The sequence below is a fragment of the Haliotis cracherodii genome, unplaced genomic scaffold, assembly GCF_022045235.1.
Source record: "Haliotis cracherodii isolate W230 unplaced genomic scaffold, xgHalCrac1.p SCAF_3, whole genome shotgun sequence".
NCBI lineage: Eukaryota > Metazoa > Mollusca > Gastropoda > Lepetellida > Haliotidae > Haliotis > Haliotis cracherodii.
In genome coordinates, this window is record NW_027266286.1 from 55472373 (window position 1) to 55485599 (window position 13227).

At 39.7% G+C, this 13227-nt stretch overlaps 2 protein-coding genes across 3 annotated transcripts in view; both read left to right on the plus strand.

Annotated features, from left to right (window-relative positions):
- Nucleotides 1-5113: 5113 nt before the first annotated feature.
- LOC139473635 (phenylalanine-4-hydroxylase-like) overlaps nt 5114-13227 on the plus strand; it is a 44839-nt gene continuing 36725 nt past the window's right edge. The window contains exon 1 of one of the 2 annotated variants that reach the window (XM_071256309.1): nt 5114-5217. In XM_071256309.1, the coding sequence (XP_071112410.1) occupies nt 5173-5217 (45 nt within the window). In that variant the 5' untranslated portion in view covers nt 5114-5172. Of the gene's footprint in view, nt 5218-12579; nt 12792-13227 lie in introns of those variants that run through there. The other variant, XM_071256310.1, reaches the window with a different exon arrangement.
- LOC139474030 (uncharacterized) lies at nt 10552-11270 on the plus strand. Its single transcript, XM_071256885.1, has 2 exons — nt 10552-10613; nt 11000-11270. Exons 1-2 carry the CDS (start codon nt 10552-10554, stop codon nt 11268-11270), a joined length of 333 nt encoding a protein of 110 aa, XP_071112986.1.

A 13227-nucleotide genomic window follows, 5' to 3' on the forward strand; every position in this document is an offset into this window, starting at 1 on the left:
TGGTGATATGTTATCAACAAAAATAACAGTGGACTATTTTTGACAAACACACGCAAATTGTTTCCACAAAGTTATCTTAGAGCTACGATCTGGTAGCATAGTGTAAGCGCTAAGATGGCTTTCTGGAAGGGGTCGTGGCATGAATCTGGTCAAGATTCTATAATTGATTCTATGACCAAGACTGCATGCACGTTGTGGTCCAAGCCAAGGTGACAAGGTTTTACATCTGCTGAAATGAGATTGGTTAACACATGAGGCGAGTAACTTTGCTCCAATCTTATTCATCAATCTAAAGAAAGGTGTTAATACACCAGCATGGTGGACATTCAGTCTGTATTTGTATAGCCCTTGGATATGTGTTCACTGCCACAGATAAGTTTCAGTCAAGTTGAATGCAAACGTTTAGAGCAAGGCATATAAACTTTGCCTTTCAATCATACCTGAAACAAGTTCTGCTTTTCTCTAACAAATTGTTTCTTTGGTTTTTTTTGTTTAACACCGCACTCAGCAATATGCCATCTCTATTACGGTGGTCTGTAAATAATCAAGTTATCATAAACGCTGGCTCAATTGGGATACGATGACATGCATGAACCAAGTCAGCGAGCCTGACCACCCGTTCGTCGCTTCTTACAAGTATGGGTTGCTGAAGACCAATTCTAACCCGGATCTTCACGGGTCTTTTATCAAACAAACAGAAGATGTGTTATTATCTTTTTGACACACCTCATTCCTTGCCATGATCGAGTCAGGACCAGGTGATGATGACCAGGATCCGGTGATTCATTTATGATCAACGATCCACGGCATCTGGGTAAGATGACACCCTAAGCCACCGAGCCTCACCACCCGATCCATTAAGTCGTCTCCTACGACCAGCACAGGTTGGACCCCTTCCCAGAAAGTGGTCACAGCTATAGGATTGTTATTAGTCAATGTTAAAGAGTGGGAGTTACGATCGCCATAGCGCTAAGATCGGTGTGTGAAGCGGGCAGGGGACCTATTCTCCACGGGGGTGAATAGTGAGTTGGGTTTAACGCCGCTTTTAACAGTATTCCAGGTATATCACGGCGTATCAGTTTAATGTGGGAGGAAAGCCCGAAGTGATGCAGGTCTCAGACATTTACCACTTCAGTGAAACCCACGAGCACGGGTATGGTTATGACAAACCTAGAAACATAATCGGGGCGAACCGGATTCGAACCCACAATCGTAGGTTTCTGGCGTGCCCAGGGGACGCAACTCTGCACAGCGAATTGTCATAATGAAGAAAACAAACCAGTGGTAGTGTTTTGTGATGCAAGGCAACGGCCAAAGTTGTCTGGTTTGGGTCTTCAACACTATCACAGTTTTAACAGTGCGTGACAGCCTAATGCATGAGGAAACCCGAAGTATGTCATTCACAGACCTTTACTGCTTTGATCCTGAACTACAGTCCAAGCACAGTAAGGCATAATATATGAATGTTATGATTGATTGTCAGACGAAAGATCAGCTATGAAAATGAATGCGAGAGGTAGAACCAAAATCTATAACGCCACAACACACTCGAAACACTGCACATGGACCATGTAATTCCTCCGCGCATGTGGGTAGGGGGTCTTTCTTGATTTTGACCGCCTCCGTAGTCTAGTGGTAGAGCTTCCGCCCGGAGAGCGGAAGGTCCGGGGTTCGATCCCCGACCGCGTCATACCAAAAGACGTTAAAAGATTACTTGTTGTACTTATTGTTACCCTGGCGCTCCGCATTAAGGGTATTCATGTTAAACTGCGTCATGGTATCTCAGTGGGCTAGCACTATAAATCGGTATCAGTCCGGACTAGTACAAGCAGCCACACAAACACACACGTACATGCACGTTGCTATATAAATGCAATAATCTTGGACGCGACGTTAAACCCCATTTCACCTCACCTCACCTTCTTGATTTTAGGTCCTCAAATCGTTCTCAGTCTGTGGTATCATTAAATTTCATTATCTACAGTAACACGTAAGTCCTCTGCTCTTGCTTTAATGCAGTAATCGTGATATCCAGGTGCTGAACGCCTGGGAGCTATTTGCATGATTCAAACCAGCAGGACTCAACAGGAGGTAGCCAGCATGTTCTATGTGTCTCGAGCTCAGTCTGTGATTTGCAGACTGTAGGACAGTTTTCTGCAGATACAGATTGGTAATGATCGGCCAAGATCAACAGGATCGATTATTCAGAAACCAGATAGACGTGGACGTGTCTAGATACGGCTTAACGAACGTCAACGTAAGACGCCATGACATATTTGGTGGTGGGTCTGTAATGATATGAGCGGTATCACTATGACTACCAGAGCGCCACCGTGCATGTATCCTGTAGAATGTGATGGCCTGCCACGAGTCCTGACCTTTCCCCCATTGAGAACGTCTTGGACATGATCGGTAGACGTGTACGTCGACGTCAAAAGCCACCTCGCCGACGTCAAAAGCCACCAGCTCCGTTAGCCGAACTTCGCCAGGCGCTGCAGGACTCCAGGGCACAAGACTCCCTCAAATTGTCACTGGGAGATTGATTCGGACCATGCCACGCCGTAACAACGATTATTGGGCATGATCGAGTCATTTCAAACGTACAATTGTTGACAACACACGCCAATCGGGGGCGGTCGGGTAGCCTACTGGTTAAAGCGTTCGCTCGTCACGCCGAAGACCCGGGTTCGATTCCCGACATGGGTACAATGTGTGAAGCCCATTTCTGGTGTCCCCCGCCGTGATATTGCTGGAATATTGCTAAAAGCGGCGTAAAACCCAACTCACTCACTCACTCACGCCTATCGTCTTTCTTGGTAGGGGACGATGGGGTGGCCCAGTGGCTAAAGCGTCCGCTCGTCACGCCGAAAACGATTCGAGGGTTCGATTCCCCACATGGGTACAATGTGTGAAGCCCATTTCTGGTGTCCCCAATCGTGATATTGTTGGAATATTGCTAAAAGCGGCGTAAAACCATACTCACACACTCACTACCCTTACAACACATCGGCAAAATGTTCTGTTGATAGTCATGTTACACCTTTATAGTCCTTCCTTTTTCACATCTCAATACCGACCGCCTCCGTGGTCTAGTGATAGAGCGTCCGCCCAGAGAACGGAAAGTCCGGGGTCCGATCCCTGGCCGCGTCATACCAAAAGACGTTAAAAGAAGGTACTTCTTGTTACCCTGTCTGGCGCTCCGCATTAAGGGGCTAAAACAAGAACTAGTACAAGCAGCCACACACACAAACACACACACACACACACACGTACATGCACGTCACTATATAAGTGCAATAATCTTGGACGCGACGTTAAACCCAATTTCACCTCACCTCACATCTCAATACCCCTTCATATATCTGTAATTATGTCATTTTCGAAAATGTTCCTATATTTTATTTTAAGAGTATACTACGGTTATAACGAAGTCAAAGGGACCAGTAATTGTAGTTGGTTATAAACGCAGTTCGTTATATTAGCATATATATATATATATATACAGCCGGGATAAAAAAAAGAAGTTCTTTATAAGCGTCAGTTCGTTATAAGCGTGTTCGTTATAAACGTAGTTTGCTGTATATAAAATAAGCTGGTTTTCAAAACCAGACAGATGTAAAGGTAGTACCGCGTTATTCTTATTCCGCCTAAAATATTGCTGGACACGCGGTAAGAAGCAATCAGATATTGCGACAGCTGCAGGAGCGGACTAATCCCTTCAAATCAACATTCCTATCGACGATCTGTGTTCACCTTTAAACATGTGAAAACTGTCAAAACAAACCAATCATGCATGACGCAGATATACACCTACACGACTGGACTCAAACCAGTCACGCACGACGACGTTGAAAATTAAGCTTGTTTCACCTGTACGCCAAAACGTGAATGTACAACACTTCATAAGAACGTAAAAGGACAATAAGCCAGGAAAATATTAGCCGCAGGGCGTCGCGTCTTGTTCGCGTAACATGCTGTCATGTTTAAACCTAACACTTTAAGATGTATTCACTTACCTAATGTAAGGTCACATTGTGGAGGTTTCGTATGAAACCTATAGCTCTAATTTCCACTTAGTGCTAGCTTCCATGCGAACATTTCACAATATGGCCTTGCAATATTAGGTAAGATATATTTTGAAGTGTTTTGTAACACAATCATGAACGTAATTATTTTTACGTTCATGGCTGTGTTGCAACAAATGTTTTATTGGCAGTGTTGGTCCATATGCTGCAATATTCATATACAACCGCTTCAGGGGCGTCACAGCTGATATCGACAGAGAATCCTTATCAATTTACTTTTATACAGTGCACTGCATGCTGCAATGATGTGTGGCCGCGGTTACCGTACGTCCTCGTTCGTTCATTTTTTTTATCAGTTCGAATCCCTGACTGATTTCCGGTTTGTCAGGCCCTCATGCTCGTGGTAGGTGGGTTTGACACAGTTTTGAACAGTATTCCAGGTATATCACGGCGTGTCTGCTTAATGTGGGAGGAAAGCCCGAAGTAAAGCAGGTCTCAGACGTTTAACACTTCGGTGAAACCTACGAGCACGGGTATGGTGCATGACAAACCTGGAAATATAATCTGGTAGAACCGGGATTCGAACCAGGGGGGGGGGGGGGGGGGGGGGGGGGCTGGCTACGGCACTGCGATAGCCTTCGTGTTATAGGTTCTGGAATAAAATAATTTCGATTTGATTTTTTGAGAATTTCCTTGTCGTTTTCAAATTATTAGTGTCACAACTTACGCGCACATTCTATGAGCGTTAATTTAAATACGAAACAACGAATTATCTACACAAACACACACACATATCAGAGACCATATAATAGATCTATATGGTCTCTGCACATATATATGAATGCTTTTTAACTCAGATGAAATATAGGACATTGCAACAGATTATGTTTAACAATATTAAGGAAAACGTCAACAACCTCAAAAAAAATTACTAAGTCACTTTCTGGGTTGGCAGAGCGAGCTATCTGTCAAATACGACACACGTTTGTTTACGCGACACAATTTTCCAATGATAAATAGGAGCCTCTTGGAGGTGTGCCTCAACCAACCAATCAAAGCGCTTCTATTCGGGTCACGCTATGTCAAGGAAAGGTCAAATGTTACAAACATTGGCAAGCGTGTTAATCGATAGGACGAATTCTACAAGATGGATGCTGTAATTGGAAAGAAACGATGCGTTGGCAACGGGGTCGTAAGTATTTTAATCACTCACTGTAATATACTATTTGCTTATTTTACAAGAACGTATCTGGAAGCAAACGAAAAGCAAGATGTCACCAACATCTGCCCAGCCAGGGTGACATTGGATGATTGGTTGATAGTCCCATTTTTTTTAGACTTGTACCGTTCTTGGGTTCATGTCGATTCCTTTTCCAGTTACTCCTGATATGCTTTCATGCATAGGACAGTAAATATGCTGGACAATAATCTTTAGATATTGTTTTACACTGAAACACATCTGATACAGGGCTCAAATTTGTGTTTCTGAGACCATTCTCATCACCAGCTGATATATACAGGCCAAGATCGATAATGTGGGGAAGGATATCGATTAGCGAGCCATGTTTCTTTCCATTGATTTTGAGCTATTATGAAAGATGTTGTATTGAACAGTATTCCTCAAAATGTACGTTTATTCCCCTGGGAAAGCTGGAATTGACTGTTATATATATATATAAGACAAATATATTATCATAATTTAGTTAACTATTTGCGTCAACTATTTAATAAACCTTTCTTTTACTTTGCAAAAAAATGGAGTTGAATGGAGAAAAGCATAAAGCAGGCTGATTGCCATGCTAAGGGGGAGTGAGTGAGTGAGTTTGGTTTTACGCCGCTTTTAGCAATATTCCAGCAATATCACGGCGGGGGACAGCAGAAATGGGCTTCACAAATTGTACCCATAACGGGAATCGAACCCGGGTCTTCGGCGTGACAAGTGAACGCTTTAACCACTAGGCTACCCGACCGCCCCTTGCCATGCTGAATTAATATCTTTTACAATTGTTACAAGGTACATCAGTATTTGAACTTACAGCTAGTCATGTTACATGCTGTACCTTCTTCTCATGATATGTACCATGTAAGTTGATGCCTCTTATGATACAATGACTATGAACACAATGCTGTGTATCCTCTGAATTGAATAAAACATTAAAAAAAAACAACACTTTTTTCACAAATTTACTTAAGTGATTTTGAAAATAAGGTGATCAAGTTTATGAACAGCCTATAGGTGGAGCTTGAAGTTACAGAGTATATTTTCTAAACTTAATTTATCTGGGGAATATATGTGGAATGAAACATATTTTATGCTAACGGTTTAGATAATTTTGAATTGTAAGCATAACAGATATTTGACATTAAGAGAAAATAGTTGTATCTGGCAACCAATTAGAATAAATATTACAATTAGACCCCCAGTTACAATAAATATTTGTAGCAGACTACAAAGATTATAATAAATATTTGTATCCGACTACAAAAATTACAATAAATATTTGTATCCGACTACAAAAATTACAATGAATATTTGTATCCGACTACAAAAATTACAATAAATATTTGTATCAGACTACAAAAATTACAATAAATATTTGTATCAGACTACCATTTGCAATAAGTGTTTGATACAAGTAATGATACAGTTTGCCATAGATTGTTAGATTGCCATCTGGTCATAAATGTCATTCAAGTTTATTGATTATGCATTGTAATCTATATGCCCCATGTGCCCACAGCAGGGTCAGCTTGACCAGCTGCCACACACACACACACACACACACACACACACAGTGACTATTGTCAGACAGGCCAGCCATCTGAGTGCAGCGAGCAGGGCTTTAATAATACCAACATTTGTGTAAAGTAATATTTTCAGTTGGGACAAATTAGCTCATCCATGGTGCCTGACCATGGTCCAGTCACCTGTGCATGTTATTGATAGAAAATTCTTCGGTTTTGTGGAGATGAATAAACAATTAAAAAATGCTCCATTTTGAACAATTAAATGCATTTTTGTCCGTGGTGCCTGACCATGGTCCAGTCACCTGTGCATGTAATAGAGAGAAAATTCTTCGGTTTTGTGGAAATAAATAAGCAATTAGAAAATGCTCCATTTTGAACAATTAAATGCATTTTTATGTGAACTAATTTTTTTGTTGGTACAGTTCCAGTTATTTCGTCCAGATAAGCAAATATCTACATTAACAAATCATTATTTCACAGTAGTATCCATATTAACACATATTCCTTCCTAACAGAATTGTCCAGGGTGCCATTATACAAAGTGATCTTAGCGCTAAGGTGATCATAACTCCCATACCTTATGGCAGTCATAGCGCTATGGTTGTTTTGTACAGCCGGGACCTTGAAAGCATGTCTCCAGTCCACAGATTCTGGACAAACACAATTTTACTGTTTGAGGAAGTTTGTATTACGCCAAAGAATGGTCAGGATATTTTCAAGTATTTTGGAGTATTACAATACTCTACCAAATGAATAACCATTACCAATGCTATTCCTTAGTTCTATAATTTTCCACTGTCAAAAATATGCAAACTCATCAAGATAACACTGAAGTAATGTAGAACATATATGAAACAATCCTTCTGATGAGATAACAAACACCATTGCGAGACAAGGCAAACGTTTTACACTCTGTTTATCTTCTCTTAATGATAAAGGAGAGACTTTCACCACATTTTTCAATATTCATTCATTGTGAATACCGTATTTGACGTAATAAGCGCCCTGCTCTAATAAGCGATATTTGCTAATATTTTGGCCAATGAACAATCCTAATTAGCACCCCTTCCGATTGATCGATGTACACAAGACTTATTTATTCGCGTATAATACACATTCATGTATTATATGCACCCTTAATTATGGGCAATTACATTATGGAAAAATATATCTGTCGTACATAAACATTTCAGGCTGTCCGCATAAACCACAAAATTTATCTTTTAACTCTTTCCACTAAATAATATTTTTATAACAGCCCCCTATTTCTAATTTTGAGAGCGCCCTGGGCGCTTATCACGTCGAATACGGTAGTTTACATGAATCAAAGCTGTGGGGCACGGGCCCCAGTTATCTTAGGTGCCATGATTCGATGTGCAGAGTTGCATCTCTTGGGCATGTCAGAAACCTATGAATGGGGGTTTGAATCCCGGTCTGTGAATGGGGGTTTGAATCCCGGTTCACCCTGATTATGTTTCTAGGTTATCACTGTTCTGGCATCTCCAAATTTGTGTATTGAATATGATTACATTGTTCTCATCTTGAACCTGTCAAACTGCAAGAGACTGTCCAAAGAAAAAGAATCCTTGTCATTACTGTGGGCTGTCCCCATGTTTTGGGGTTTCGGACACTTAAAAAACATTCGTAGTTTTCCCTCTTATCACATGAACAACTGTAAAACATCTCATTCACTCATCATAGACAACTTTCTCTAAAAAACAAGCAATCACCTAAGTATTTACAATTTCGCAATAAACGTGGCTGTCCGAAAACGTATGATGTCCGAAAACCTATGATCCGACACTATATTTATTTTCAGGTCTTTGAAGGGCATTTAGAAGTGATACACATAAGGAAGAGAATTTATGTATGTTGACTTCTTAATTATGTGCTTAAGTATATGCTTACTCCTTCATCAGCTGAATGATGATATATTTATTACATTCGAAAAAGTTTTATTTTTATTATCACATAATAGTTTGTTTCCTAGTTCATTTATTTCAAAGATGTATACTCCATTGTAGGAAAATATTTGTATTTAGAAAAATGAAAGCCAAAAATATTAATTGATTTAAAACAAAAAGAAAAATCTGGTTTAAGTAATTTTTGAAAGTGATTTATTGAGGATATTTTCCTCTTTTAAATGAAGGAGGCTGCAAGGCCAAGGGAATAAGAAAGAAAAAGGTCATACAGTTATTTAGGTGAGCATAAACTGTTGTAGCTGACTTGAAGTGCTAAGTATGTGGCATGTACAGTCAGAAATAGACATATCTGCCTTAAAGCTCCCATAATAATGTCAGACTTGGTCATAAATGTCAAGATGGAAGTGCGGTGAGTTAATGTATTCAAGCCACTGAAAGTGTAGGGTAAGCTAGGTGATGCTGACGAACATGATACATACTGTTTAATGACTTCGAGAGACAAAAATAACAATATTTTAAAATGCCACAGAGATGCCACAGAGAGCTGGCACCACCCTCTGGACTGAGGGTGAGAGGTCTTCTTGCTTGGAGACTGGTCAAACCCCTTCTGCCTAACATGTTGTTTCTCTATCTATTTAGCTGAAATTTAAACAATACAAAGAATATGATTTGCTATTGACACATATTGGGGTGTGTCCTATAATTAACGAATGGCTAGACAGAGGGGAATACTTCATCTTGTTAACTGATCTGGAACTAATCTTGTTGACATATTTATTGGATGCTTGGAAAGAGATTACGATATCACAATAAATGAGCTTGTTAGGGGGCTGAATCTTCATAAGCCTAAACTGAAGTAATCGCTCACTGTTATTTTAATATAGGCGATGACAGGTTTACTTAGATAAAATAGTTCGAGTCATCTATTAAACTATGTAGACATAACTTTTGTCTTTTTGAATAGTATGTCTTGTTCAATATTACCTCAGTTTGAATTAGGTTCAAGTTACCTCAGACTAATGTCACCTCAGGCTAGTATTATCTATAAGCTATAACTGAAATTAATATAATATTTTGGCATTTTCCTTGAATCCTAATATTTATTTGGATCTATTATTATTTGAAACTTTGTATATTAAAAGTTACACCTGATATTTGATATCTGCTTTTTCCTGAATCTGAATATATCACTTGCTTTGGATCTATAATTATTATATGTAAACTTAATATAAATGTTACACCATGATATAGTCTTGGGCTCACAGGCTATTTAACATATTTAACCATGGAGCAGCAGGAAGCAAATTATTTTGTAACAGAAGGCAACACTTTATAACAGAAGGCAACACATTGAAACAGAAGGCAACATATTGTAAAAGGAGACAACACATTATAACATAAGGGAACATATTGTAGCTAAAGGCAACATATTGTAACAGAAGGCAACATATTGTGATTCCACTCGATTCTGAACCTGAAAATGAAATTGACATTGAGCATACATCTAATGCAGCCCCACGGTGGATGTTGAAAAATTTGCCGAATTTGAAGAATCTGCTATAAGAACCCTCTTAAAAATACCAAATGGTCACGTGGAATTTTTGAAAAGTGGCAGTATCAGCAGAATGGTAAGACAATGCCTGAACTACAAGTCTTTTTCTTTGAAAATGTGAATACTTGGTTGACCAAGTTTGTAACGGAAGCCCACAAAAGTTGATGTCTCTCATTATCCCCCCAAAACGCTACACTTGATAATATGTGGATTGCTAAAAAACATGAGAGAACAGGGACATTACATAAACTTATTTATGTTAATCGGAACGAATACTCCCTTTCGAAGTGTGCATAATGCGCAAATGACGAAACTTACTTCTGATGGTTTTGGAACCTGTGCAAAACGAGCAGAACCCCTGACAGAGTAAAGCAAGTCTATTCTTGGGATGAAGGGTATTTGTGGAAGCAGGTGTGCCCAGAGTCCACTGCATACCATGTTTGTCTGTAACTGTAAACTTGTCATTTTACATGCCTGTGATGAACAACACGAGTTGGAGACCAATCAGATAACAGTGGGGTGTGATCAACACGAAAAGTCACGGAATTTCAGGGAAAATCAGCAAAAACTTCAGTGGCAGTCTGAGTCATCGCTATGTTCAAGCCAAAAATATCAGACATCAGACAGCAAGTGAACTTCCTGAACTCTGTCGAAAATAGGAAACAATGGACCTTTCTACAGACGTCCGTCTGCAAGTCATGAGGTGGCCTGGTCAGGTTTAGCAAGCAAGTTCTTGGAGACATATGCAGCAGGTATGAAGGCAATTTCAGCAACCATTCAGGGAAAGGTACGTGTGCAACCAGATTGTGTGAGGCCGGCATTGAAGAACAGGAGATCGTGTGGATCACATGTCAAGACTCTCTTGATGCAGTTCAGAAATACAAACGCCCATCACCAAGTATGCTGGCGGACATTTCTGACAAGCTGGATCCACCAAAGGAAATAAGTGTTGAATGGAGTGTGCCCGCAGAGTGTGTGGAAATGTTCCAGTCATCGTCTCACTTGCAGTGGGTGGTCGGGTAGCCTAGTGTGTAAAGCGTTTGCTCGTCATGCCGAAGACCCGGTTTCGATTCCCAACATGGGTACAATGTGTGAAGTCCATTTCTGGTGTCCCCTGCCGTGATATTGCTGGAATATTGCTAAAAGCGGCGTTAAACAATACTCACTCACTTGCAGTGATAAACCCTGCTCCGACCAGCAGTGACATCGACACACCTCAAGCCAATGTCATGTACCAAAACTGCATCTTCAACACTTACAAATGAACAGACAGTTGTTTGTTTGTTGTTTTAAGCCGCACTCAGCAATATTCCAGCTATATGACGGCAGTCTGTAAATAATCGAGTCTTGACCAGACAATCCAGTGATTAATATCATGAGCATTGGTCCACGCAATTGGGACTGATGACATGCATCAATCATTTCAACATTTTTACTTCACGAAACGACCAAATTTTATTTAACATATTTAATCATTGAACATTTTGAACATCGAAGTCAAGATAACACACTTTTGCAATGTTGCAACAGACAACACCTGGTAGGCGTGGCTTCCATCAGCCAATCAACAATAAGGGTTGCGGCCTATAAACAGGTGTGGTATAACTATTGGTTACACCACTGATAAGATGAAAGGGACCGACACTTATCCATGGTACAACATCAGAGAATTGGCATTTAGTTTTGTCATGGAGTCTTTGATAGGCTTTTGATATTGGAATAACTTGTAGACAGAAAACAATTGTATGGATAATAAATAAAATATGAACTTATCCTCAAAAAGTTTCATGTCTTCATAGTTTTGTCATGTCATGTCGTGAGTGCTCAGTGCCAATTTTGATTTAATGTGGCGACATATATATATAGGTACCGTATTCGATGTAATAAGCGCCCCACTCTAATAAGAGCCCACAGCAATATTTGCTAATATATTGGCAAGTGAACAATCCCAATTAGCATTCCTTCTGATTGATCAATGTACATCAGACTTATTTCATACGCACTCGTGTGTTATATGCACCCTTAATTATGCGCAATTAAATTCTGGAAAAATATATCTGTCGTATATAAACAGTTCAGGCCGTCAGCATAAACCACGAAATGTATCTTCCAACTCTGTTTTTTTCCACCAAAATAATATTCCAACAAGTGCCCCCTATTTCTAATTTTGAGAGCACCCTGGGTGCTTATTACGTCGAATACGGTAACCTAGATTTACCCTGAAAACATGGTATGATTGTTCCACTTTTTGAATTTATCTCACACTGTAAAGGCAAGCCTAGTACATTCTCATGTCACCCGGACACATTGTTATAGCACCTGGCCAAATCGTTATCACTCTAGGTCACGTGGTTATGTCACCTTTGGCTGCTATTTGTACAGATTAAACCCAGAATATTAAGTACTTGGAACTAGATCATTGGCGCCATCACAGTCTTTGGAATCACAGAGATAACAGTCTTTATTCCACTCTCTGACAAATCAACAGTGAATGGGATACTAGCTGTCGCCATGGGCCTTACCAATTATGATGATGATACTGAGGTATGTCTATTATGAGTTTTGGGTTTCTAGGATATTGACAGATAATCATCCGAATAAATTTTTTTTCAAATTTGGTAATTCTATTGAGGAGCTCTCAAATGTTGATAATGTTGTGGAAATGTCCTAATGCCATATGTCTTCAGCTGAGTCCCTGGTTTGTATTGTTTATTATTAAATTATTAAGGCAAACAAGTTACTTTTTGCAGCAGTATTTCATTTTTTACCCTATTTCTGTCAATTGATTAATGAGGACATTTTCAACTATGCTATCCTGGTGCATTGGGTAGAGTATGTTTAAACCAAGAACTGAGAACATTTAAATTTTGTATGTCAAAATTAGGAAGGATTGGTTCTTAAGACAAGTCTCCCCTCAGGTCTCTTAACTGTCCAAACATTTAAATAGCTCATCTAGTCATATCTAGTAAATACAGGGTTA